This window comes from Styela clava, chromosome 4 (genome assembly GCF_964204865.1).
Source record: "Styela clava chromosome 4, kaStyClav1.hap1.2, whole genome shotgun sequence".
NCBI classification, from domain to species: Eukaryota; Metazoa; Chordata; class Ascidiacea; order Stolidobranchia; family Styelidae; genus Styela; species Styela clava.
In genome coordinates this window covers 4,476,423-4,504,009 of record NC_135253.1, presented here as the reverse complement: position 1 = coordinate 4,504,009, position 27,587 = coordinate 4,476,423, and the positions used below count along the sequence as shown (strand labels likewise).

Here is a 27,587-nt window from a genome sequence, read left to right as displayed (position 1 = left end):
AAAATACTATTTGTTAGAAACAACGAGATAGTAGCTGAGTTATGATCTATCTGAGTATGTGTTTTGTTATAAAGTAAGAAAGCCGTTCTGAGCGAAATTACGTGACTATAATGCAAGTCAAAGCTCATAGAATTTGTTTCAAGCTTCTGTCAGGGACTATTTTATGCATTCACCGTTCATACAAGACGCATTGAGGAAGACAGGTCTTCATGACTCATATAATGCAAGAAAGCAACAATAGCTGATTATCCCCTTCGTCAGATTTCCAAAGCAGTCCTGTGTTTGTGACAGCGGAAAACGGATGTACGTGCAGTGTATCAAAATAATGTTATGCAACATACGTGCCCAGGGTCATGCAAATTAACAGATTTAAGGAATTTAACGTATTTGGGAGCAGTTTCTTTATTTTCCAGATCGCACGACCGCGCGACTAGGATGTTTGTGATGCCCTTATGTTCCATAGATCAATATAGATAGCTTGAAGTTAGATTTAGTTTTTAGACTAATATGGCTTCATAGATATATATATTATGCCGAAAGTAAAACACAAAATCTGTACCATAAAACTATCTGAATTCTAAAACTGAAACTGCCATTGCTTTGAACGAAAATACATAGTATCACTCCCGCATTCGTGAAAGAACAATGTGGTATGCAATTTAGTTGCGTTTTTCGGAGGTTCGCATTCTCTATTGCCTTCTTTCTCGTTATAACTGAGTACTATTGGACATTGAAGAACGCTGACCATAAACATATCTTTTCAATAAAATCATATTTTTAGTAATAACTCTCGATCTCAACGGGGATATTTACAATGAATAATCTTTTAGTTATTAGTGCTATATTCCTTCTTTTTGCCGTAGCGGAAATTTCGGGAATTTGCTGTGGTCGTGGAAAAAATGGTGAGTGTGAAAAAATTATAGATTGCTGGACGCATTTGCCGGTCTAAATGGTTTAGTTCTCTATTCTAACGATTATTTTGATATTCGAATATCAATTTTGTTCTATTTAGGACATCAGCGAATCTTGTTCTATTGGGATATCCCCAGGGCCGGATTCAGGATTTATATATAAATGAGGTCATTTAACAGCTTGTTAGATATTGTCTGTTCTAGTTATAGAAATCATCTTTCAAGTTTTCCTGATAATGTAGACTTCAATAAACGTATATGTAGATCTTTGCACGTGAGAGATTTCTTGCACCTATATTTTTCAGTGGCAATTCCACTTTCAGAAAAGTACTTGTGACATTGTCTGGCTAGAGCAGGCCTGCCCAATCGTTTTGGTGTCGCGGGCCACTTTGACATGATAAAATTCATTGCGGGCCGCAAATGTTTTTACCAAACTTGAACCCTAGCCAAGTTCTGATTTACGTTAGAAATTACAAAATACGTTATAAGCAAGTTCAGGGTAGGGGCTGAGCAAAATATTCAAATATTAGAGTAGCAGTTTACTGTTCTAATGTCTGGTAACTAGGGCTGGGAATGGTTAACCGATTTTAGATGGTTAACGGTTACAATTTATTTTAACCGTTAACTGACGTCCCAGGTACAAATCATCTTTATAATGTAAAATTTCTTCAAAAATGATTACGTCATCGCAAATTTATCTTCTGTGGCCATTAATTCGAGAGAATATCATTAATTGTATTGGTAAGGACCGGTAAAGACCCAATAATTGTGAAAAATAATTGAAGTACCAAGATTGCTGATTATGAAAATTTGACAATGATATATTATTCAGAATCAGTTTTCGGTCGAAATATATTGTTCACGACTTTATTACAAAATCGTGTATTCAATGTCGTCCAACAAGTGCGCAGCTGATGGTGTTTTTTTTATGATATCTCAGAGTAGAATTTGCACGTCGAAAACTGAAAATTTGCCATATAAATGACATTTAATAACGAATTCGGGTTTTACTAAAATACTTCCATATGTCAGAAGCAATTATTACGTCAAACGTTAACCGGTTAACAGATTAATTTGACCAGGTTAACGGTTAAAGTGTTTTCCCTGAAATTCCCATCCCTACTGGTAACACGTGATCTAGACATGGCACGTCACTTACGCATCGCTCAATCAAACGTTTAGACAGCACAACACACTGGCGGATTTCTGACGAGAACACACTTTTCACTAACAGACAAAGACGTCAAAATTGAGTGTTATATTCGCGTCATGATGTTTTTATTTATTTATTTCAAGTGGCAATTCTTAAATGAGCATAATGTGCGCCAAATGTCGCGTGAATTTTATGCCATTAAATAAATTTTATCAGAATTTTGAACCGATATGCAGTGACGTGATACCATGAGTTTTACTTGATGCAAAAGATAAATACAACAAATCCCGAAGCCAGTAGCAAAGATATTTTTCACTACGGTCAAAGTCGACACGAGATAATAATCAAAATAAATTTGAAAATTTGGGTTGCAAATTCATTCCTATAATTTTCCTCAGCGTCTTGTCGCCGATGATCGCATAGTAGCTTTCGAGTTTGTGGAACAGAACGCGCAGTTCTGCAAAAAAAAAACTTAAACATCGATGTCCACTTTAGTCTAAATAAAATGCTAGAAAATTCAAAAGTCTGCTTATAAACTCATTTAAAAGGACGGGCTGCAAACAGCCTGGCGGGCCACATGCAGCCTGCGAGTTGGGCAGCCCTGGTCTAGAGTATTTCTACACATTTTACAAAAATGAATGGTGTTCTTGTAACAAGTTAATTCCCTTTCAAATGGAATCTGTTCTAGGATTGAAAAAGTTGAACATTGTTGTACGTTATATTTTGACAGGCTTCTGCAAAGACTGCGCTAAAGTTAGCATATGGGGACACAGGAAGTGCTGTGGTTCCGGTAGTGGACACGGGAAAGGATGCAACATATTGTGCTGTAACTGTGGATTATGCAGAAATGGACGTGCATCGATTACATTTCTTTGTGAGTCGTTGACACTGTTTCAAAATTTGAAATATAAAAATTACCAGTACCATGAAATGCCTCAATGATTAAATTGCTGTCACTTGGACAATTAATGAACAAGTTACCCTCAAAAATGGGCTAATTTCAGCCGGAAATGCCTTCTTTTTTCCTTGATGCCCCCACCTTCGTGTCCATAAATTTGAGCATTGCTTGATCGTTTTCATACCAAAGTCAGAAACTCTACATTTTGTATACCGGTGATTCCAGTTAAAGGTATTTAAAAGTAAAATCGTTGAGTTTCATGCAACTGCGATGCTTTTTTTCATTTGAATTCAGCTGGTTGGTTTTTGAGCAAAAAATACTCTTGTAAATTGAAATTGGGAGACGAGGAGGTTCAACAAAAAAATCAGGAGGATCTGAAGAATACCTGGGACGTGTTTAATGAACTTGATAAAGATGAAGACGGAGCTATATCGCAATCCGAGTTTCGTGAAGCAATGGTTGCCAGATTATTGGTGAGATAAACCACTGTACTGTACATCAACCAATTAAGTTCTTTATTTACCAAAGAAATTTTTTCGGTATCGGTATCGGCTAAATGTAGGCCGATATATTTAGCTTTTTCATCTGATCCAGAATGCTTTTAAAAATAAGTTGGAATACAAATGTTGAAATTACTTGTGTCGTTACCTCTTAACTAATTTGGCTATTTGTGCTGCCAAATTTTTATATTGGCATGGTAATTATGAATATATATATGTATATATATCAATCGAATATTTTCCAATGTGTAAAATACGAAGTTATATTTGCACAAAATGAATTTTCTAATTGAACACCTAATTTACGAACGTCAGTGCACAATGCCTCCGAATCAATTAATACATCAGGATCACAAACATCAATTTCCTATTATCTGGAATATCTCTTTTTCAAGCTTAAATAAAGCGCGCTATGAATAATGCTCACAGACTATCGTTTTAACTCGTCTGCCCTGAACACCCAAAGCAATGGTTACATAGTATCGGGATATGGCTTTTCGAAATATCCGTGTCGGCGTTTTTTCTGTTGGTCTCGGATCGAAATCGGCGCGGAAAGTGGTATCAGTTCATCTCTAGTGTATTAGGGTTAGGCTTATATGGTAGTAAGGCGTGACTCACTATCTAGTAATTGCCCTAACAGCACTTTTATCTTATATCACCAGGACAACGAATCCGGTCAACTAGTTGCTTCCCATGTTTTGGACTCCAACAACGAAGAAGATGTATTGGCCCTTCTTGATGTCGTTACCGAGCAAGACGGACAGGACTTGGAACAAAGCAAAGATCTTGATGATCTTATTAAGCAGGAATTCCAGAAACTCGATGCTGATAACGACGGAATGATCCAAGCAGCTGAATTTGACAAAGATCTTAAATAAACAGAAACATAAGAAAACTTATCAAAATCTCTTTCACATTTTGCAAGTAGCTAATCTAATTCAACTAGAAATATTTTCAACATCATGATCTCTCATTGTTAATTTACTCAGAACCCTGATAAACACGATATAAATTAATTCATTTAAACTAATTCATTATTGCAATGCTAAACAAAGTACCTACACGTAGTTGGCGATTAAATACAGAACATTACCAAAATTTGCAAAAGTCCAACGCGAGAATCTGCTATTTTCAAATATTTATATTCAAGACTCTAAAAACTAAATAATCCAATAGTTCCAGTTAAGACTCTCAGAGAATATTTTTATTTTATTTAATCAGATCATTAGACACGAATGATGACTTAACATGATAGCGTTGCGGCCTTTTAATTTGAACCATAGTAATAAATCCCTTCTATTGTGTTATGTATGAGTTGTGTTTGTTATGATTATACTTCAACCAACTTATAACGTATGAAAAACAGTGTAAGAAAACCAACCGGACTATCGCGCAAAATCTTATGCTATGGTGGACCAATCTCCTTGATTTCCGAGTGACTGCGCGTGACCTTATTTTGAGCAAATTTCCTCAATGAATGAAAAAAAGAGAAATGCTCGCCATACTCTGACATAACACTTAACTATACCAATTCGCTGCGAAACATATTTCTAAGTAAAAATTCGAGTTAATTATAACCCCGGCGGCGACCAATGTTTGGTGATCTCAAACAACGGCGTTTATTCCAGAAACTAAAAAACATCACGACTCCCAACTACGCCGTCTTTTTGACTTATTATAGACTGATTGTAACAATGCGTGACACTTCGTACAGACTGCAGTGGTTCTTAACCTGGGTTCGATACAACCCCTGGGGTTCGGTGATTCTAGTCCTTAGATTCTAGTTACCAGTACATTCCATTGAAAATTCATATCTTCACAGTCGTACGCTTGGGCGTGTGTACTTAAATATGATAGCGCTCTTAGATACTTTCTGCTTAGGGCTTCGAAATATCTTGGGTTGTTATGACCAACGAAGATTTTTAAGCTTAAGATTTTGCGTGAACCTTATTCCTAACCGACCGTACTAATGACATAAGAGCAGTTTTACGGATAAATCGAAGATTGGCACTGAATGTACATAAATGAATGCAAAATTCGATTGTGTCTGAATTTTACTAAGTGATACATTTGGGACAAAAAATTATTCATAGCAGAGCTTTGCTTAAAACTATCATCATTCGTTCTGGACAACTTCGATATGGAGCCAAGTCATATCCTATCTCTATTCCTATAAAATAAAACAAGTGGCAAACACTTTTATCCGCATTTCAATCAAGTTTGAAGAGTTTGAAAAACAAATGACTTGAACTTTCAACGTTTTTCAGGCATATTATCATTTTTTGGATTTTTAAAGTTGCCATTTTTTTTTATCAGTTTTTCGCCATTTCTTCGCCGTCGACACTATTGTGAATGAGCAATGGCTACATCCTCGCAGGGTACTGGTCTCTAAGGCTACACCACAATACGAAATAGCTTCCCCTTTATAAAGTTAAAATTGGGATCCTAATTTCAACCGTTCAGTACGATGGGATTCGACGATAGCTTGCAGAAAATCGCAGGGGTTCGGCAGGCTCAGAAAGGTTAGGGACCACTGGTATACAGTATAAACTTGAACTGTCGCCAGTTGCCGAAGTTTTGACTTAGGTTAGTATGTTACTACCAACATTTAGTGATTTTTATTTATGACCCGAATTCCAGCGCAGTATTGCTCTTCTAATTGACACTAAAAATTTGTGAATGAATGCATTTGAAAAACAAAAAAATATTGTGAGTCCAGCTTATGAAGGATTGCCGATGGCAGCAGGTTTTGACGATGACAGCTGAAAGAACGTTGGGACGCGACTGCTATTAATCGCTTTTGCTATGTAATAATATTCAAATCAATGAATGTTATTAGGCGACAATTTCCACCAAGAAACGATGTAGATCCATAATTTAATAGTTGGACTAATTTTAAAGCAATAATTCTTAGAATTTCAACATTAAAATTTTCATGAGAATGAGTAACATGACAAATTCACAGCAAAATTTAATTCATATTTATATATCTGTAATAATAATATAAATCCCCAATACAGTAAAATTATTCAACTTCAAAATTTGTTAAAAGCGAGAAGATAACGTAAACATAATATAAATTTGTTTGATTCAGTATAAAAAACGGATTTTCAGACTTTAGTCACTAGTGATGTTGTATTGAATCTAGATAAAATACGAATATTCCTCAATTTTTTTTTTTACAAAATCTTCACTTTTTATATGATTTATATTTCCCCACGTCAGTCCTTACATTGATTCAAATGTAGAATTTATTTTAAATCTTCATCGAATTCACCAGCCTGAATAAGCCCATCGCCGTTTTCATCCATTTCGTTGAATTATCGAGCAAGTGTGAATAAAATATCATTATGCACATTTTCATCTGCGTCCATTACTTCCCTTTCTTTGAAAGCATCGATGAAAGACATGATTTCATCGGTGTCGTCTGACTTCAGAAGGTCGGAAGCAAGTAGATGAGCTTCTTCATTCTGCATTTAGTGTTTACAGAATATAGAATTATTAATCAAGTTACATTTAAAATATAGTTTTCCAAACGATTCTGCTCGACCATATAATGTTTATCTTACGCCTGGTCTGAACCCAAATTTAGGGCTTGATAATAATATTACACAACCTAGTCTCCACCATGAAACATTGTTTAATTAATCTAATCATTCCAGGGGTGGTGGAAACTGGAAACACAATACTCTGTGCTGAATGTATTGCGTATGGGGTTCGGTGATTCTAGTCCTTAGATTCTAGTTACCAGTACATTCCATTGAAAATTCATATCTTCACAGTCGTACGCTTGGGCGTGTGTACTTAAATATGATAGCGCTCTTAGATACTTTCTGCTTAGGGCTTCGAAATATCTTGGGTTGTTATGACCAACGAAGATTTTTAAGCTTAAGATTTTGCGTGAACCTTATTCCTAACCGACCGTACTAATGACATAAGAGCAGTTTTACGGATAAATCGAAGATTGGCACTGAATGTACATAAATGAATGCAAAATTCGATTGTGTCTGAATTTTACTAAGTGATACATTTGGGACAAAAAATTATTCATAGCAGAGCTTTGCTTAAAACTATCATCATTCGTTCTGGACAACTTCGATATGGAGCCAAGTCATATCCTATCTCTATTCCTATAAAATAAAACAAGTGGCAAACACTTTTATCCGCATTTCAATCAAGTTTGAAGAGTTTGAAAAACAAATGACTTGAACTTTCAACGTTTTTCAGGCATATTATCATTTTTTGGATTTTTAAAGTTGCCATTTTTTTTATCAGTTTTTCGCCATTTCTTCGCCGTCGACACTATTGTGAATGAGCAATGGCTACATCCTCGCAGGGTACTGGTCTCTAAGGCTACACCACAATACGAAATAGCTTCCCCTTTATAAAGTTAAAATTGGGATCCTAATTTCAACCATTCAGTACGATGGGATTCGACGGTAGCTTGCAGAAAATCGCAGGGGTTCGGCAGGCTCAGAAAGGTTAGGGACCACTGGTATACAGTATAAACTTGAACTGTCGCCAGTTGCCGAAGTTTTGACTTAGGTTAGTATGTTACTACCAACATTTAGTGATTTTTATTTATGACCCGAATTCCAGCGCAGTATTGCTCTTCTAATTGACACTAAAAATTTGTGAATGAATGCATTTGAAAAACAAAAAAATATTGTGAGTCCAGCTTATGAAGGATTGCCGATGGCAGCAGGTTTTGACGATGACAGCTGAAAGAACGTTGGGACGCGACTGCTATTAATCGCTTTTGCTATGTAATAATATTCAAATCAATGAATGTTATTAGGCGACAATTTCCACCAAGAAACGATGTAGATCCATAATTTAATAGTTGGACTAATTTTAAAGCAATAATTCTTAGAATTTCAACATTAAAATTTTCATGAGAATGAGTAACATGACAAATTCACAGCAAAATTTAATTCATATTTATATATCTGTAATAATAATATAAATCCCCAATACAGTAAAATTATTCAACTTCAAAATTTGTTAAAAGCGAGAAGATAACGTAAACATAATATAAATTTGTTTGATTCAGTATAAAAAACGGATTTTCAGACTTTAGTCACTAGTGATGTTGTATTGAATCTAGATAAAATACGAATATTCCTCAATTTTTTTTTTTTACAAAATCTTCACTTTTTATATGATTTATATTTCCCCACGTCAGTCCTTACATTGATTCAAATGTAGAATTTATTTTAAATCTTCATCGAATTCACCAGCCTGAATAAGCCCATCGCCGTTTTCATCCATTTCGTTGAATTCTCGAGCAAGTGTGAATAAAATATCATTATGCACATTTTCATCTGCGTCCATTACTTCCCTTTCATTGAAAGCATCGATGAAAGACATGATTTCATCGGTGTCGTCTGACTTCAGAAGGTCGGAAGCAAGTAGATGAGCTTCTTCATTCTGCATTTAGTGTTTACAGAATATAGAATTAATAATCAAGTTACATTTAAAATATCGTTTTCCAAACGATTCTGCTCGACCATATAATGTTTATCTTACGCCTGGTCTGAACCCAAATTTAGGGCTTGATAATAATATTACACAACCTAGTCTCCACCATGAAACATTGTTTAATTAATCTAATCATTCCAGGGGTGGTGGAAACTGGAAACACAATACTGCGTGCTGAATGTATTTCGGGGAAACTGTTTGCATCGGTGAATTTATAGTATCGAGTTTTCGAGTATATTTTATAGAATTTGTAACTGGGTACACTCACCGAAAGACGAGATTTTATGGCATCCAAGAATTCGTCTGGATTGATCACTGAGTCTCCATCTTGATCTATTGCGTTGAAAGTTTCCCATGTATCTTTGAGAGCATCCATCTCAGCATTATTGTTTTCCTCAGAGTTATAGAGTTTTGTACATCTATACCTTGCACTTGCCCAAAATCCATCTTCAATGTTTTAAAAATATTCAAAGTTAGGTTGTTTAGTATTTTGCTTAGACAATACAGACTAATTCACGTTAATAACGTATATAACAGTCGGCATCGGTTGGTGGTACTCATTTTTGAACCGAATAAAAAATTGTATGGTTCAACATTTTAAGATAATGTATTTGTTTCGTTATTTTTTACTTCTCTAGCAAATTGATGTAGTTGTTTTCCCTTGCTCATTTTTGCAAACCGTCTGTTTTATTTAGATTTTTCGAGTATATTTTTATTTTTGTATTTTCATTTGATTTAAATATTCAATCTTTGACAGTTAATAACGTATACAGCTGTAGATATAGATATAAAATAAAAATGTGAGCATTGTGAGAATTGATTTCTCCATTCCTGTCACTTTTAAACAACGTAACTGGTGATCACAACACTTACACAACTTTACAAAATGAGGATGACCCCTTCTGCACGACCCACATCTGCAGCAAAATATGTTGCATCCATATCCATATCCGCTCCCACTTCCGCAACATTTTCTGTATTTAAACAAGCCTACTTGGGCGCAGTCGTTGCAACGTCCTAAAGAATCAGATGTTTTATTATAGGAATTGACGGAAGCGAACCAGATATTAGAACAAAGACACAAACAGCAAGTATTAATAATTGATACGAACCATGTCTACCTCGTCCACAACACCGAGATGATACTTCCAAGACAACCATGGGTAAAAGCAACGCTAAGACTATGAAGTTATGCATTTTGATACAACAGTATATATATTACAACTGCTCATATGTATTACTAATAAATGAAATATATATTATTAAAATTTTTGTTCAGAGTAAATAAGCAGGTCGATCGAGTCCAGTATGAACATCACAGTAAAAATTTGTTCGCTCCAAGATTGGGAAGACAGTAGATCTAGCTACCTCAATTTGTCTTTTGCTTGTATTCTGTTCTTACTATCCGACTAATGTAAAATTACCACCCTTCCGTTCAATAGTGTGTACTCCGTGCTATTTCTAAGTATAAAAATGTTTATCGAAAACAAGTCTACATGACAGGAAGCTTAGTAACTTTTATAAGCGTCATTTATTTCGCGAGCTGGTTATATTGTCTTGGGACACCATCCTTATTTACACGACGTTTATGATTTTTGGTTTATTTTTTTAGGTAGGAACTTCTTTTCTTTTATCAGTGTTCCGAATAACTTCGTCCTCTGGTTGTAATTTGACCTGTTTTCCAATCATATGACGCCATACGGTCTCTATAACGACATCGATAATTTCCTGTGAAGATAAATACCCAAGCAGATTGAGTTTATAACTACGAAAAAATGGATTGTACATGTACATGTATAGCAGTGGTTCCCAAGCTTTTATGGCTCGTGGCCCCCTTCTGACGCCTTTTGGCACTTCTGACGCCTTTTGACACCCCCGACCCCCCCGGTGATTTTGGAGTTTAGATGTACGTAATGTTTTATTGCTCATTACATGCGAGCAATGCAAGCATTGAGCACGTTCTCTGTCGTCTCGTTTTACTTTGGTAAAACCAAAGCCAACGTAACTGTCGTTCCGCTTTCGTATTTAGGATATTGGGTATTTACAAAGACGTTTTCACGTCTATAATACGATGGCTAAGGTTAACTTCCGGTCTAGTGAAATTGCCCGTCTACAGGTTGGACGCCCTACCGGCGAACTATTTTGACTGATACATTCCAAATTCCATTATGATCAAACAATTCACGTACAAGAAAGCGAATACACCCTGCGATCGCAAATAACCTCTTAAGGGCAATTAAACTGCGGTAAACGCTAGAATGGAGAATTTTATTTTACCTGGAAAATATGCAATCGAAGTCCTTTTATGATCAGTTATTAGCCATGCGCCGTGGCCCCCTTGGGGGGCCACCGGCCCCCAGTTGAGAACCACTGATGTATAGGATTCTTTTTGACAGTATGATTCAAAGCAAAGTGAAACCATATAATAAGCAAATTTGAGGTCAGTTATCATTTGGATCATTGTGTGAGTGGGGTTGGTAACGTGATATACTTATATATAAAGCCAGGCAAATATGCATATACGAGGTACAGTCAATATCATATAAGTATACTTCCAACTCAATATACATCCATTTCAGTGATGTACATACTCCGTCAATTTGATATATATACAACTTTGTGTATATATACAGCCATTTAAGTGATTTTCATACACAGCCAATATCATATGGCTATACAGCTAACTCAATGTACTTATACAGCCAGTTAAGTAATGTACATATACAGCCAATGTATTTCGAAGGAAATTAGCAATGCAGTTGCATCTACAATCTACATGGTAAATGCGCATAGCGACACGTGCAGATTAATCCGCTTGTCGTGAAAAATGATACCGATACATCGGTACTTCTCTAACTCGCAACAGACAAAAGAGTTGCTTTGATAAAATTTTATTATTAATAATATCACAACCAGAACGTAAATATCTAAAGTGCTGTCAATATCTGAATAGACGTTAGTTAGGCATTGGATTAGATTAATCCATAGTTTGCATACTCGTATTAAATTCAACAATTATCATAACTAATTGTGGAGGGATTATTGCTTATTCCAAATCCCTGTCAAATTCAGAAGCCTGAATAAAGCCATCGTCATCAGCATCCATCCTTTTGAACTCCATAGCGAGCGTGCGAATGGCATCATGAGCGTTCTCGCTTCCGTCTCTCGAGTCGTCATCGTAATCGTCATCAGCGTATTTGATTGTATCGAGAAAGGCCGAAATATCACCACGATCGTTCGATCTTAGGAGATGGGAAGCAAAAATGGTAGCAATGGATTTGTCCTGGTTAGATACACAGTATATATATATATATTAATCATCTAAAGTTAGTGTTTATTACTTATATATACTAACCTAAAATCATGACTAACGTTAATAACCTCTGCTTCCCATCAAACACTTACACAAGTTATAACTAGACCAAATTGTAGCCACATATCTGCAACAGTGTCATAAATGCATTTTTTTCATTGGCACATTTGCTTCCTATTTCTATTATGTAGGGAGAAGAGTACCCGAAAAACAACGAATATATATCTAACAAAGCTTACAGTCAATCGATCTTTAATTGCATCTAGGAATTCATCAGGGCTGATGGTCGCATCCTCGTTCTGATCTATTTTGTTGAAAACTTCCCAAGTGTCGCGTTCTTGTCCGTCTTCATCTTTTACACCATGATAATATTTTTTCTCTTGCTTGCATGTGTATTTTCCGCCGTATTTGTGGCCGTACTTTTTATCTAAAAACAAATTTGTATCAAATATATATTCAAATTGAAGATCGGAATGAAATGTAATATAGCAGTAATAATAATTAGAGATAAAAAAAAACCTCACAAGTGATAGAAGCATGCCCATGTCTGCAGGATCCACAATTGCAGCAGAAGATATTGCAGCCATATCCACTTCCTTCTCCACAGCACTTCCGGTGTCCAAAGAGGCTGACTCTGGCACAATCTTCACAGAAGCCTGGAATTATAGAAAAAAAAATACGATATTTCACTGGCTAATACACTTAAAACAAGAGAGCATTACTCATTTATATGAATCTATCCCTACCGGTACCGGCCTAGTCTGTACCTGAGGTTTTACCTCGGTTGTAAAAAAAGATTGTCCGACAAACGTGTCAGAATACAGTGTTACTATATTTAACAAACAGTGTTTACATTAACATCCAAATTTTGGGTGTGTCCACTCGAAAGCAAATGGGACTCCGCAGCCTTTATCGGCTTTAACCATCATTAAGTACTGAAAATTTCAAATCAATCAATTCCAACAGTTGCGGAGTGACGCAATTGTTTTCCACCATCACCAACTACTACAAGTACTTCAATATATATGATTTGAGCAAAACGATTAATGTCAAAACATTGTATCCGATGATTGGAAAAATCTTCTAGTAAATGTTTGTGAACGGACACCCATACGCCTAGAATGATGTAGACGGCTGTCGGAATCAAAGAGTGAAATGTAACAGACTTCCACTTCCCAATCTACTTGCATGGTACAAGCGTGCACACAGGGAATCATGAAAGTATGAAATATCGATGATTATGTTGTTTCAAAATGTATTTTCTAAGGATATGGCTCACCGTGTTTTCCACGTCCACAACATTTCCCAGCTATTTCTGAGACGGCAATACACAGCAACAAGAATGCAGTTAGAACAATGAAATTTTTCATTTTTGGACAAATACAGTACAGATCCCAAACTCAGGCCAGCCTCTCATATACTTTAAAATTCCATACTCAGAATGCAAACTTCGTTATATATTAGGCAGTACACTATACAAATTATGACCAAATATCCTGAACATAATTACGTCAATATGACCAATATCAATGTATACTGCTTTATCGAGAGGTTTGAGGTATTTCGTTATATAGCAGTTTATATTTTTTGTAATTTATAGTTAAATGTAAGTAATGTTTGCAAATACTCGGACGAGTATTCATGATGGGTAAAATTTTATGACTACATGTAATACAATCGATGACTTTCTGTTAAAAAAAGAAATTTGCATACATGCTACTAAATTCCGATGATGTCATACTTTTTCGAAAACAATGGGCCGGAGATTTTGTCAAATGGTGAAATTTCATCTATGTTGACAAATCATGTATAAACAAAAAATTTTGACTCGATAAATGTGAAGTATCATGTAAACTAATGTGACGTTACATAGTGCTATAAGCATACTGCGAGATCGTGTTAAAAGGTAGTGTTTTTACTCATACAACGTATCAATAGCAAACCTTCTGTATCGCAGACTGTAGACTTCTCGACTTTGTGGCCGTTACATCGGCAATTTCATGAATACACGTCGCGTATGCCAAAATTTTCTCCGTTTTTATATTTCTATAGAACATTTATATCCCTGGAAACATACCTACTTTGTGCACTGAAATACCAGCTTTGTTCGACGACCACCAAGTTATAAATAACATACTTGCTTGTGTAGCGATTTTATTAAATTAGTGTCAGCTTTCTGAGGATACATTTGAAGCGATTTTAGATCGGCGAATGAATTAGTAACTTGGGCTATTGTGCGACAAAATACATAATTAATTATCCATTACTGGTAGAAATATGATCGTTGGCGTGTTGATAAACATACAGAAACATAGTCCCATTTCGGAATATTGCAGCAATAATCATCCAATTTTACATTAGGGGTCGAAGTTAGACGAAATCTATGGTTCTTCAATACGATATCGCAACTGCATGATTATAGAAGCATGACGCACAATTTATTTTAAGAAGTGAATTTAAATACCAGTTGTGAGTCATTTTGCCATATGGATTTTAGTTATTTATGTATTGGTTTCTGAGGATGATTGGTGAATGATGCAGTGCATTGTTGAAACAGTGGGGTTTCCTTCCTGTCGTGGAAGAGACGTACACCAAGAAAACAAAACCGTCGCATCTGAATGCGAAACAAATTTTCCCAGCCATTGTTGGAACAGGTCTATTGGTACAGCATTGTGTGTTAGCGAATTTAGTAGACTGTTTAGTTTTTTCATCCAGAAAAATGTCGGTTACATATATAACTGAAAGAGTCTGACGTTTAATCAGCATGAGAAACAATAATTTAATTAGAAGCAGCTCATTTTTCAATAGTTATTATGCATGTGGACGTTTCCTCGGCCCTTAACCGCTGTAAAATAAAGTCGCCAAGGCGTTTGCGATTGCATTTTGTTAAAATCTCGATTGTTTTCGTAAGCGTGGCCTGCTATTTAAGCCGTAAAAATCTTGATTTTGGTGTTCATTCTCCCTAAATCAGAAATATCCCTCGACATATTCTTGTGTCACGAAGACGATTATAGCTACTTTTATTGTTTTCGAATAGAATCATGACACCTCTGAGGAAAACAAGTTTTTATTATATAGTCATCAGCGACGAGATTCTAAAGATAGAATTAAGTAGTGAATCTGCAACCAAATATTTCTTTATTGTAAAAGCGAGATTATAAAATACTAAAAATAAAACTGAAAACATCATGAGTTTTGTTTTGGGGTGGACCGCAACAGATTAAAAACACTTTCTTAGACATTGCAAATCTTATAAATCTCTTGTGCCTGCGGCCCATCAGTAGGGCTGGGCATTTCGAATCGAATATTCGAATCGAATCGAATAGTAAACTATTCGAATCGGTTCAGAGCTAAATTTCGAATCGCCGCCATCTTGTTTTTATCTTTCCGCTAATGGTCGAGGTAAATTCCCCAATTTTTTTCTCATTTGAGTCATATTTTTTCAACGAAGTTCTAACATATGTATTCGAGATTCGATTCGATTCGAAAAAAATTATTCGATTCGATTCTGAAATCACAAGGTATTTGAAAATGCCCAGCCCTACCCACCAGTAGTGTTCTAAAACTACCGACTTGAAATTAATTTTACTCCGTGGGATTTTATCGCAGACTAAGGAATTTCTGTAACGGTGTTAAAATGAATCGAGCATTGTGATAGAGCGGAGTAAGAGTTGCAGGGACAGATCATATTGGTGAAATTGGCAAGAATACAAATCAAAACATAATGTAATCGGGCACTTTGCCACACATTTTCATGGTTGCGGATTACCGTGGTATTTTGAAGTACTGGTGCTTTTATTTTATCGACGCAATCAAATGAATAAAGCAACCATTTTAAATGAGTATATCGGTCATGGATTGAATATTTCATTCAACACGAAAATCATTAAATATCCGTTGACAAAGTCGGCTCTCATAACGACTGGCGTATTCTCGAGGACTGACTCAAGATTCGTACCGCGGGGATTTCGAGTCGATGAATATGTATTTTAATTGTACTAAATTAAGTATACTTTCTGGGATATTATACCAGATCTTTCTAATGAAGACAACGAATTCTCATGAGTGCAATATATATCAAAACTAAATATAATCGGACAGTTGATCACACTTTAATATGTCCACGGATTGGCGTTGTATTTTAGATCGGTAATTTTTTTCGACATGAGTCGCCGCAACGAGTTACCTTGAACACAAAGGAATTAAAATAGAGAGACATTTTGAATTCTTGTAGTTATTACGAGACAAAAAAATTTATTATACCACGAAAAAGCCGATATTTTTAACGAACGCGGAGACCGTTTCAGGAGCCGTTACATGTAAATTTCCGATTCCATCTTGTGACCTTTCGCGCCCCCTGTGAGCATCTCGCGCCCCCCAGGTTAAGAACCACTGCCCTAGTGCATTGAGCATTATTGTGTAATCATGTTTTCATACAATGATGTCACATTTGCTTTGTTATTCCTATTTTGACTAACTGTTAGCCTCCTTTCGCGAAGATTTGACTTTGATGCAGTATTTCCAAAACAAAATTTAACGTTTTCCATATAATCTTGTGGTGTTTGTTGACAGTGAAACTACGATATGAATAAGATATTATTTTCAATACTTGTCTTTTTGTCCATCGCCGTATGCTATTCGTTGGCGATTTGCTGTGGACGAGGTACTCATGGTAAGTTCTGTAACTTTAAATTCCTATTTTGGCTATAAATTAATGTTTGAATAAATTAATATCATTTGTTCATCGGGAATACAAGCTAGGAATTACATATATATATTAAATCAGAGGAAGATTTGGCTTCAATGGCATCTTGCCAATAGCGGACGGCTGCTAAAAACCTTTCGTCGTGGCCAGATGTCTAAAAACATCGTGTACATAGTCATTCTTCGCAATCCCCTTACGTAGCGTGTTTTAACGCTTGTTATGTGGAATAGGAAGCGACAGATCATACTAAAAGATGTTGAACTAGATGAGAAATTACTGTTAATTACTAAGTTATAACAAACCTTAAACACAATATAAACTTCAATATAAGTAAGATTTTTGCGTTTTAGGATTCTGCAATGACTGCAGTAAAGTTCATTCTGTATTCTCGAGGGGTCAAAAATGCTGCGGACACGGAAGTGGGAAAGGTCGAGGTTGTAACATCTTATGTTGCGGATGCGGAAGCTGTAGAAACGGACGTCCTAAGATTACATTTCATTGTAAGTTTTGATTGCCTCATCTAAAACTAGTTTTGACTTCGTGTTGAGCGATGATCATACGCTATCAATAACATTTAATTGATTGTTCCAAAACTGCTTTATAGCGGGATGGTGGTTCGCCAAACGGTACACATGCGCCAGGAAACGCGGAGACGAGGAGGAAACCGATTTTACTACAGAAGATGAGCTTACCGGTTTGAAGGAAACTAGAGACGCTTTCAATGCGCTAGATAAAGACGGTGACAAGGTCATTAGTCCTGATGAATTTCTGAAAGGACTCATGTTGCATTTGAATATGGTTAGTAATTCTTGTTTCAGAATCTTTCCTTTTCTATATTTACTTTTGAATTTTCGTTGATACATGGATATCAACTCCGTGTTATCATTGAATCGGATTCCAGCTGCGATTCTCGAGTTGAAACTCAAACGACATTATACCTCCGACTACTACTTGAAATAGTCTCTGCGTGTTCAACACCTGCCACAAATACACTAAAACTGGGGGCGCTTATAACTCTAATACTATTGTTTCATTTAACGCCACTTTTTTCTGCTAACTTTTTGGCATTACTGAATTTGAGCTATACTTAATATTATAAAGTTACCAAGATGTTTCGTAACTTTCAGGATTTTGAATCTTCCTATCAATTGGCCTCCGACTTGCTTCAATCCAATGATCGCGAAGAAATAGTCGATCTTCTGGATGCTGTACAAGAATCAAAAGATTTAAAGGAAGATGATCCAGAATATCAAATTAATCAAATGGCGAGAGACGAATTCGAAGTAATGGATCAAAATAAAGATGGCTTCATTCAGGAACAAGAGTTTGATCAAGATTTGAAATGATTCCGGCATAACTGTGTTCAACCAAATTTGCAGATTGTGATTGAGAAGTAGTATTAGTCTATTGAGTAGTTCTTGAAAATTAATCGATTGATTTCGTAATAAATTACAATGCTAAATAATGTTGATTGGTTTATTGATTCATGTATTATAAAAGCGAAAAGGCTTTTAAACCTAAACATTTTTCTGACCGTGTATCACAGAAAACTAGCGACAGAACACTCCAATGTGTTTGTTCTCAAAGTATTTTCACACCCGCACTGGGAAGCATAGAACGAAAAGAAACATACTTACAAAACATATGGCATTCTTGGATTGTTTCCATTTCTAAAATGAAACATAAAAATACCCGGCATAAACACCAGTCACGCTGTGACTTCAAATATCCGCTCCTATCAAAAAATAGTTACATATTCGTTTTCGGTTATTTGTATGTGTAATCGAAAGTATGTTCACAAAATTATCACCAAATGGTATAGTGCTGTGGTTCATAACCTTCGAGAGTCTGTCAAACCCCACATTAGTTTACCGAACCCCAAGCGTGGTGCAATCGGAACTTTACAAGCTAATTTTGTGCAAGGTTATAGAACATTCAACTATCTTCAATGACAGAGTACGAATTTGTTGCTCTATTGTAGGGCATGGGTCGAATTATCAGGGTTATATCTTACGGACATACATTATCACAGTGGTATCAACCAGCAACCCCTTGGATGCGCCACTACTTATAGCGACATAAATTGCAACAAAAGAACAACTACACATAGTTATCCGAACAGGGTCGTCTTTGATTGATACATTTCACAAAAAAAAAAATGCTCGGAATTGCAAAGAGTTTTTCGGACAAATTTAGAACCACTACGAATGTTGTGGCATAACCTTGGATACCAATACACCATGTAGAAATAGCCATTGTTGTGTTCTCGGCGGCAGCGGAATAAGTAACTTCGGCGGCTGGAAGGAGGAGAAACTACCTACACTAAAATTGCAAATTTGAAAGCTCAAGTCATTCCTATCTCAAATTTCTAGTAACAACGAGAAGCGGATTAAAGGATTGCTTCAAAGAAATATATATTATGGTAATAACTGTATGATTCAGCACGATATTCAGGTTGTCCACGACGGCCGATGATAATGTTTAGCAAAGCTCTGTTGCAAAAATATTTGCTGCGAATTCCATCACTCTTTAAACTTTAATCCCGCATTGATTTTCTATTCATTCATGTACACTTACCTACGATTTTCCACTTCTGAATGAAACTGAGCTACATTTGATTAGTAGATTATGAATGTGTAATGTTGACGCAAATAATAAGATTTGACATATTCATAACAACCCAAAATATTCCGATGGGCAGAAGGCATCTGAAAACGCTATCACACAGAAGTCTACCCAATCGTGCAACACCTTTGGTGATACAACTAGTTTTTAATGAATGGTATCTAAGGTATAACCGTCATTGACATTTCCAATTAAACTTATATCCAAAGGCTTGTGAATGGAAAAAGATTTCATGACGTATTTCAGAGAAGCTTTCGTCGAACCCCTGGAACTGCTCCACCGAACCCCTTGTGTTCGATCTAACCCAGGTTGAGAAACACTGCTCGATATGTTATGTGCGCATAGCGATACACAAGCCATCACTACTCGCGTTGCATTTTGGTTAATTTGAAAAGCATCGCGAGATTATTCTTGTAGGGTGAAGACATGCTCGTTGACAAAATATGGCAGGTTACACGCTTACAGAAACTCGGCTATTGATTATCTATAACAAGTGTGAAGTTTATGTAATAAGTTGACTTGAAACTTTTCGTACTTCGTGATGGTCAGCGAACCCGTTCTTGTTTTTTGTTTTTGTTTTAGACGGTAAACGACACGACGTGCACCAAAGCTGGCGCCTTGCGGTATGTTTGTATGTATTATATATATTTATATTAATACGTGTCATGATAATGTAGCTTGCGTAGTGAGATAAATGCATATATATATATGAAATGATAGAACCTATTGTTAGTGAATTCGATACAAAAGAGAATCCATTCTTAAAATTTTGAATCTCACCACTGGATATAAAAAAATAGCATTGCTCTCCACATTATATAAATGATCGGCTGTTGTGGGCTCATTGGTGACTTCGCTGGCTGGACGAATGGCTGGATATGTAGGTATCGTTATGCACATACCATGAGAAGGCAATCCTCTTTGGCACAGCATTCACATGGTACATACATATGAAATGGATTGGCTGTGTTACTATATCACTTAAATGGCTCTTTGTGTACACTGAGTAGCTTGTCTATGGCTGTATATTATTCGGTTTGCTATTCTTATATGAGTTGGCTGTATATGTATACCAGTATACCACATTACAACACTATCACATTGTACAGGGTGCTTTCATTGAAGGTCATTGTTAAAAAAAAACAGCAAGACTCCTAACCTAGATGAGGAGGCAATTGATGCACAGATGAAAATAATATATAAAGGAGAACAAATATGTTTTGTTTTGTTTGATGGAAGAAATACGATCAGATAGGCTACTGCTTCCATATGCGAACGGCATAAATTTGACTGTCCGGTATTAGCGTGAACGGAAATAATGTTCAGCGGTAACCAGGTGACGAGCATGGTAGCCGAAATTATTAACAGACACGTGCCTGCTATTTATCTATATCAGGGTGGTACAAACCCCGGCACGCGGGCCGCCTGCCATACCTTGAATTTTATGCTCAGCATGCAAGGTTATATATAATAATATATATTATATATTAGGCAGTACACTATTGTGGTGTTTCCTTGTATATTTCAAATATATTTTTATTGCTGTAATGTTTAATTAAATGTGGGTAATATTTGTGAGTATTCATGATGGGTAGAATTTTATGATTACAATGGGTGCAACAGTTGGCTTTTTTTTACAAAAAGAAATTTGCATGCATGCTACTAAATGGCGATCATATAATATTTTTTTCTGAAATGTAGGGTTCTTGCTGTTGTTCCCTAAACTCTACGTGTCGTGATGTCCGTTTCCGAGTCTCTAATTGTTAAAACGTGTAAAATCTTTGTAGTGTATTACACTCATTAGATAAAATGATAACGGTAAAATCGATAGAGATGCAATAAAACAGTAAAATAACGTGACTCAAAAATGAGGCAAAAGCTTGAAGTTGTAGTAGATTCGTGTCGCGAGAGATCCCCGAGTTGAGTGTCAAATCTTTTATCAGATACAAAATCCAGAACGTGGCAAGTGCGTCACGGGGTCACATGACCCGAATGAATCGGGCTTAGGTGTCGCTATAGAACCATATGGTACAACTGGAAATTTTGTCGAAATGTTGATACGTAGTGTTTATTCGCAAACAACTTATCAATAGCAAACCTCCTATATATATCATTGATTGTAAACTTCCCGGCTTTGTGTATGTTTTTCTATGAGGCCCATTGTCAAAAGGGTGCTTTGTTAGTATTCACGAGCAATGAATGTTTTCACGAGCAATAAATTTTTTTATACGAATGGCTGTGGAAACTTACATCGCCAATTTCATGAATACACGTCGCGTATACCAGAATTTTTTCCGTCTTTATATTTCTATAGCACACTCATATCCTTGGAAACATACCAGGCGGTCGTCTTTTGTTCACTGAAATGCAAGCTTTGTTTGACTAACACCAAGCTATAAATAACATATTTGCTTGTGTACTGATTTCATTCAGTGAGGTCTTCTGGTGATGTTTTGGAAGCGTTTAAAGAACGGCGATGTAATGAAGTACTTACTGCGCGACAACCGACAAGACACTCGCGAAATTATTTTGTCAACTCTAACGATTTACTATTCATTGTGCATAAACTAGTAGAAATATGATAGTTGGCGTGCTGATAAACACAATGAAACATAGTCCTTTTTTTGAATATTGCAGAAATAATTATTTAATACAGGGATGTGCAAAGTGCGCCCCGAGTGGTAATAGTGGACAGTAAAAATACAATATGAATAGAGTAATATCTTCAATACTTGTCTTTTTGACCCTCGCCGTATGTTATTCGTCGGCGAAGTGCTGTGGAAAAGGTATTAATGGTAAGTCCTGTGACTGTAGTTTTCTATTTATGCTAAATTTCAATACTTAAATTAATTGAAATCAATCGTTCATCGAGAATACAAGCTGAGATTTACATATGTATATCAGATATTAAAATCATCAGATAAAGCTCTGATGGCATCTAGTTCAATAACTGACGTCTGCGAAAAACCTTTTTTCGTAGCCAGATGTCCAAAAACATCGTGTACATAGTCATTCTTCGCAATCCCTTCATGGAGCGTTTTCTAACGCTTGTCATATAGGGAAGGAAGCGACAAATCTATAATATGTTAAAGTCATAAGATGAGAAAAAACTCTTATTTGTTATAACAAACCCAAACACATTCAATATATGTAAGATCTTTGCGTTTAAGGATTCTGCAATGACTGCAGTAAAATACACTCTGTATTCTCGAGGGGTCAAAAATGCTGCGGACACAGAAGTGGGAAAGGTCAAGGTTGTAACGTCTTTTGTTGTGGATGCGGTAGCTGTAGAAGCGGACGTCCAAAGATTACATACCAGTGTAAGTTTTGATTACTTTACTTAAAACAGTCAGTTTTCAAACATTAACTTGTTGACTTCCTGTTGAACGATGATCATACGCTATCAATAACATTTAATTGATTTTTCCAAAAATGCTTTATAGCGGGGTGGTGGTTTGCCAAACGGTACACATGCGCCAGGACAAGCAAAGACGAAGAGGCAGCCGATTTTACTACAGAAGATGAGCTTACGGGTTTGAAGGAAACTAGAGACGCTTTCAGTGCGCTAGATAAAGACGGTGACAAAGTCATTAGTCCTGATGAATTTCTGAAAGGACTCATGCTGCATTTAAATTTGGTTGGTAATTCTTGTTTAAAAACATTTTCATTTGTATCTGATCCGTACTGGCAAGTATATATTGAATTTTCGTTGATACATGGCTAGCAACTCCGTGTCATCATTGAATCGAATTTCAGCCACAATTCTCGAGTTGAAACTACTACATGAAATAATCTGTGTGTTCCAACACCTGCTCTACCCACAATAAAAATTGAGTATGCTTATAACTCCAATACAATTGTTGTTTCACTTGACGCCTCTTCTTTGCTGCTGTCTTTTAAGCATTACTGAATTTGAGCCTCACTCAATATTATGAAGTAACCAAGATGTCTCGTAACTTTCAGGATTTTGAATCTTCCTATCAATTGGCCTCCGACTTTCTTCAATCCAATGATCGCGAAGAAATAGTCGATCTTCTGGATGCTGTACAAGAATCAGAAGATTTGAAGGAAAACGACACAGCATATCAAATCAATCAAATGGCGAGAGACGAATTTGAAGTAATGGATCAAAACAAAGATGGTCTCATTCAGGAACAAGAGTTTGATCAAGATTTGAAATAATTCCAGCATAACTGTGTTTAACAAAATTATATATCAGTTCATGAAGTAGCATTAGTGTGTTGATTAGTAGTTCTTGAAAATTAATAGATTGATTTCGTAATAAATTACAATGCTAAATCATGTTGATTGGTTTCAAATAGCAACAAAATAAATATTGCAAATGAATTCGTATATTGCAAATGCGAAAGGGTTATTCAAACATATCCATTTATAATTCCGTCTAGCCTGGACTACAAGCAACGGAGCGCCCACTTTGTTCTCATGGGATTTTCGCACCTGCACTGAGAAACCTAAAATGAAAAGAAAGCATACATACAAAAACGTATGATATTCTTGGACTGTTTCCATTTCTAAAATCAAACCCGGTATAAACACCAGTCATGGTGTGATTTGAAATAATTGTATGTGTCATCAAAATTGGGTAAACAATATTATCACGAAATAGTATAGTGCTGTGGTTCATAACCTTCGCGACTCTGTCGATCCCAACATTAGTCTGGGTGGTTTTGCCGAACCCCAACCGTGGTGCAACCGGAACTTTACAAAGTGAATCTAATTTTGCTTTATTGTTGGGCATAGGTCGAGCTTTCAGGACTAAATCTCAAGGACATACATTATAAAAAAAAGGTATCAACCATCAACCCTTTGGGTGCGCCACTAATTATTGAAACATAAATAGCAACAAGAGAACAAATACACATAATTATCCGAACAGACCTCGTCCTTGATTGACATAATCAATTTGAAAAGCATCGAAAATTCATTCTGGTAGGGTGAAACCAAACCACGTTGACGAAAGTGAACGTGGTACTGCCCTCACGCTTACTGGAATTCAAAAACTAATGTAAATGTACTAATGTGTAAACTAATGTGACGTTACATAGTGCTATAAACATATTGCAACATCTAGTTAACGAGAGAGCAATGCTCAAATATATGGACACGCAAAACAATTCTCCAAAAATCATATTCGGTGACTTACCAGTATCTGTATAAACAACGCACGACATCACAGGAATCAAACAGACAAAAACACGGTGGTCGCAAATTGGTTGACAAATATATTATCGACGTATTGGAAATGCGCACCCCCCCCCCCCCCATTCTCCCTCCTTTAAATGTGAAAACGCGAAACCTTCAAAGATGGTTAAAAGAAACACAACTCTACCCACCTGCCAAAGTTCATCTTTTTATCTCTAATATTTGTATGGATTTTCAAGCTTTTGACAGCTACGAGTTAGTTCAGTGTCACCGCGCTACCAGAACTTCACTATCTTTGAAAACATTCTGTGACAATAAAGTTTTTTTTATTGTTTAGATATAATGTATATGACATATATAATGAGACCCAGGTGGGTGTGGAGTATATAATGTTGAGCATTTTTTTTAAGTGGATTTAAAGTATTCGGTCCAAGATGACGCACATCCTGAATCCTAACCTGGTAAACATACAAAGTTCAGGTTGTGCGCCATCTTGGTACGAATACTTCAGGAGCGTCTGACCTCGTTCTTCACTCCGAACAAGGCCATGTAAAACCATCCACCTGTATCTAAAGATGTGTAACGTGTTTTCTTTTGGAAGAACCGCAACCTTTCAGTGCTGCATTGACTTTGGCAAAATAAATATATCCTTGTGGAGATAGAAGGTATGAGTATGCAAAACCGAGATGTGCACCTGTTATGCCAACATAGTTGAGTCAAACGTTTTGAATACTAGTACATCACACACATTTTCCTGCGTGCTCCGGTTGTACGTAGTAACGCGCACATGCATCAAATTCCACTTGATTATTGAGCTATAGGTTTTTGACGAGCTTTTGTGTATGATTTCATTCCATAGAATTTGTATGCTGTTATAAAGAATAATATTTTTTTAGCCTTTTTATTCATTCAAACCGCGTGTTGAAAGTGAGTAAACACAGTAAGTAAGAAAGTAAGTAAACACAATTGGTTTCCAACATCCTTAAATGGGTGATGCCAGTAAATCTTTAATACAAAAAGATCAGTAACATCTGCAATAAAAACAGCAGTGCCCACTCAAATGACAGCTGGGGAATGGATACTCTTAGTATCTGCTCCATCGCGTGCCACTTACAGCCTTACCAGTTTACATGAGTGAGTGCCAATTGGCAGTGGCGGCGCGTCAATAGGACCAACCGGGGCAATGCCCCGGTTGTTTTTTCGGTATAATAAAAAATATTCGAAAAATACCTCAATATCGGTTGCACAGACTGTCTACACTAGCCATATTCTCCCGACATGGTTCATTTTTCGCTCGCAAAGCCTTCGCCGAACGTCGACGGGGCGACGCCGATTTTGCCCCGGTTGCTCATTGTATATCGTATTCTCTCTTTTATCTTCCACTCGCCGCGTTTGTCTCGTTTGTTTTCTGTTTCTTTTACTAAATCATCGGGGCCGATCGGGGCTAGCCCCGAAATTATGACGACACAATGCCGACGTTTCTTACAACAACGTGTTGACATATTCACGCATTCCTTCTCGTTCGTTGGTTGCTTGAAGAGTTGATAGTTTCCTCGCCTTCGTTTTTGTCGCTTGTTTCGCTATTTGAATCAGTTAGAGACCTTTAGTCCATTTGCTTTTGATTTTCCACATTCCTTTTGAGCTCCTCACTTCTTTCCGGCTTCGCATTTCTTAGCCTTAGACCTCATAATAAATAAGGTTGATGCACTACTTCGCACTCCGTTTTCGCAGCTGCCGCTGGAACAAAAATTGGAGGTACAACGTCTTGGGCCTTATCAACCAAAAACTTGTTCACTGGAACAATCCCATGACGAAGGACAGCGTCGGCGTACATTCTGCGCAGAAACTTGGTATAAAAAACTCGAATGGTTGTGTTACAGCGAGGACAAAAATGCACTTTTTTGTTTTTATTGCCTACTTTATGCTACCGCCCGTGACTCACGTTGGTGTAAATTTGGTTTTAGAGATCTTAAACATCATTCCGAGCGTGCCAAGGATCATCAATCTTCTATGGAGCATCTGGACAATGCAGTAAAATAGCGAACATTCGGAAATGTTAATATTGCAGCACAGTTGGATGAAGGACGCGCGGTTTCTATTCGTCGGCACAACCAAAACGTCGAGAAAAACCGCCATGTTCTCGGTCGATTGATAGATGTTTTGAAGTTCATTGGTTGTCACGAGCTGTCCCTCCGTGGGCACGATGAACGGGCTGGCTCTTCTAATAGAGGGGTATTTTTGGATATGGTGAAATACACCGCATCCCTAGATACAGTATTGAGAGATCATCTTGATGCCGCAACTGTTTCGAAAGGGACATCTAAGGATATCCAAAATGATTTGCTCGACTCAATGTATAAAATTTATTTACAACAGTTGGCTCTGGAAATTGAGAATTGCCAGTTCCTTTCGATTCAGTCTGACGAGACAACTGACATCACGTGCGCTTCCCAACTGGCTGTGATGTTTCGGTTTGTGAAAGATGGTAAACCTACCGAGAGATTTCACAGCTTTGTACCAATCGTTGATCGCACGGCTTGCGGGATATCGGCTGTACTGAAAGAAGTGTTACAGCCTTACAACGCGAAGTCAAAATTGATAGCTCAAACTTATGACTGCGCGGCAGTCATGAGTGGGTCGAAACATGGTGTTCAAGTTTATATAAAAGAAGATTTTCCTCATGCGCATTTTTTACATTGTTATGCACACCAATTTAACCTCGTTATTAAAAATATGTGTCTTGATACCCCTCTCGTCCGTATATTTTTTGCTAATGTTTCGGTGTTTTCTTCATTTTTTTCCGTTTCGCCGAAGCGCTCTGACCTCCTTCGCCAGATA

General features: G+C 36.6%; 5 protein-coding genes across 5 annotated transcripts; 3 read left to right on the top strand and 2 right to left on the bottom strand.

The window, feature by feature from the left end:
* The first annotated feature begins 745 nt into the window (after positions 1 to 745).
* Positions 746 to 4,771, top strand: LOC144422240 (uncharacterized). Its single transcript, XM_078112226.1, has 4 exons — positions 746 to 902; positions 2,795 to 2,938; positions 3,257 to 3,435; positions 4,125 to 4,771. The coding sequence occupies exons 1-4, from the start codon at positions 815 to 817 to the stop codon at positions 4,338 to 4,340; spliced, it is 627 nt and encodes a 208-aa protein (XP_077968352.1). The 5' UTR covers positions 746 to 814; the 3' UTR covers positions 4,341 to 4,771.
* Positions 4,772 to 8,300: 3,529 nt separating this feature from the next.
* On the bottom strand, positions 8,301 to 10,204 carry LOC120326489 (uncharacterized). The gene is made up of 4 exons (XM_039392792.2): positions 10,056 to 10,204; positions 9,817 to 9,960; positions 9,212 to 9,390; positions 8,301 to 8,892 (listed from the first exon to the last, which is right to left on the bottom strand). Exons 1-4 carry the CDS (start codon positions 10,138 to 10,140, stop codon positions 8,674 to 8,676), a joined length of 627 nt encoding a protein of 208 aa, XP_039248726.2. The 5' UTR covers positions 10,141 to 10,204; the 3' UTR covers positions 8,301 to 8,673.
* Positions 10,205 to 11,818: 1,614 nt separating this feature from the next.
* On the bottom strand, positions 11,819 to 13,756 carry LOC120327031 (uncharacterized). The gene is made up of 4 exons (XM_039393411.2): positions 13,536 to 13,756; positions 12,781 to 12,912; positions 12,496 to 12,683; positions 11,819 to 12,226 (listed from the first exon to the last, which is right to left on the bottom strand). The coding sequence occupies exons 1-4, from the start codon at positions 13,624 to 13,626 to the stop codon at positions 11,990 to 11,992; spliced, it is 648 nt and encodes a 215-aa protein (XP_039249345.2). The 5' UTR covers positions 13,627 to 13,756; the 3' UTR covers positions 11,819 to 11,989.
* A 3,014-nt stretch (positions 13,757 to 16,770) lies between these two features.
* On the top strand, positions 16,771 to 18,430 carry LOC120326736 (uncharacterized). The gene is made up of 4 exons (XM_039393074.2): positions 16,771 to 16,928; positions 17,312 to 17,461; positions 17,566 to 17,759; positions 18,089 to 18,430. The coding sequence occupies exons 1-4, from the start codon at positions 16,841 to 16,843 to the stop codon at positions 18,305 to 18,307; spliced, it is 651 nt and encodes a 216-aa protein (XP_039249008.2). The 5' UTR covers positions 16,771 to 16,840; the 3' UTR covers positions 18,308 to 18,430.
* Positions 18,431 to 22,114: 3,684 nt separating this feature from the next.
* LOC120327049 (uncharacterized) lies at positions 22,115 to 23,888 on the top strand. The gene is made up of 4 exons (XM_039393432.2): positions 22,115 to 22,381; positions 22,757 to 22,906; positions 23,030 to 23,223; positions 23,550 to 23,888. The coding sequence occupies exons 1-4, from the start codon at positions 22,294 to 22,296 to the stop codon at positions 23,766 to 23,768; spliced, it is 651 nt and encodes a 216-aa protein (XP_039249366.2). The 5' UTR covers positions 22,115 to 22,293; the 3' UTR covers positions 23,769 to 23,888.
* The last annotated feature ends 3,699 nt before the right edge of the window (positions 23,889 to 27,587 follow it).

What these genes read in the sequence shown, in the direction of transcription:
- LOC144422240 (XM_078112226.1), top strand. Translation starts at nt 815, where the DNA reads ATGAATAATCTTTTAGTTATTAGTGCTATATTCCTTCTTTTTGCCGTA. An exon ending in TGCATCGATTACATTTCTTT is followed by an intron (nt 2,939 to 3,256) that starts GTGAGTCGTTGA and finishes ATTTGAATTCAG; the next exon opens with CTGGTTGGTTTTTGAGCAAA. An exon ending in CAATGGTTGCCAGATTATTG is followed by an intron (nt 3,436 to 4,124) that starts GTGAGATAAACC and finishes TTATATCACCAG; the next exon opens with GACAACGAATCCGGTCAACT.
- LOC120326489 (XM_039392792.2), bottom strand. Translation starts at nt 10,140, where the DNA reads ATGCATAACTTCATAGTCTTAGCGTTGCTTTTACCCATGGTTGTCTTG. An exon ending in TTGTGGACGAGGTAGACATG is followed by an intron (nt 9,961 to 10,055) that starts GTTCGTATCAAT and finishes CTGATTCTTTAG; the next exon opens with GACGTTGCAACGACTGCGCC. An exon ending in TCCTCATTTTGTAAAGTTGT is followed by an intron (nt 9,391 to 9,816) that starts GTAAGTGTTGTG and finishes AAAACATTGAAG; the next exon opens with ATGGATTTTGGGCAAGTGCA.
- LOC120327031 (XM_039393411.2), bottom strand. Translation starts at nt 13,626, where the DNA reads ATGAAAAATTTCATTGTTCTAACTGCATTCTTGTTGCTGTGTATTGCC. An exon ending in TTGTGGACGTGGAAAACACG is followed by an intron (nt 12,913 to 13,535) that starts GTGAGCCATATC and finishes CTATAATTCCAG; the next exon opens with GCTTCTGTGAAGATTGTGCC. An exon ending in TGGGCATGCTTCTATCACTT is followed by an intron (nt 12,684 to 12,780) that starts GTGAGGTTTTTT and finishes ATTTGTTTTTAG; the next exon opens with ATAAAAAGTACGGCCACAAA.
- LOC120326736 (XM_039393074.2), top strand. Translation starts at nt 16,841, where the DNA reads ATGAATAAGATATTATTTTCAATACTTGTCTTTTTGTCCATCGCCGTA. An exon ending in CTGTGGACGAGGTACTCATG is followed by an intron (nt 16,929 to 17,311) that starts GTAAGTTCTGTA and finishes TTTGCGTTTTAG; the next exon opens with GATTCTGCAATGACTGCAGT. An exon ending in TCATGTTGCATTTGAATATG is followed by an intron (nt 17,760 to 18,088) that starts GTTAGTAATTCT and finishes CGTAACTTTCAG; the next exon opens with GATTTTGAATCTTCCTATCA.
- LOC120327049 (XM_039393432.2), top strand. Translation starts at nt 22,294, where the DNA reads ATGAATAGAGTAATATCTTCAATACTTGTCTTTTTGACCCTCGCCGTA. An exon ending in CTGTGGAAAAGGTATTAATG is followed by an intron (nt 22,382 to 22,756) that starts GTAAGTCCTGTG and finishes TTTGCGTTTAAG; the next exon opens with GATTCTGCAATGACTGCAGT. An exon ending in TCCAAAGATTACATACCAGT is followed by an intron (nt 22,907 to 23,029) that starts GTAAGTTTTGAT and finishes AATGCTTTATAG; the next exon opens with CGGGGTGGTGGTTTGCCAAA.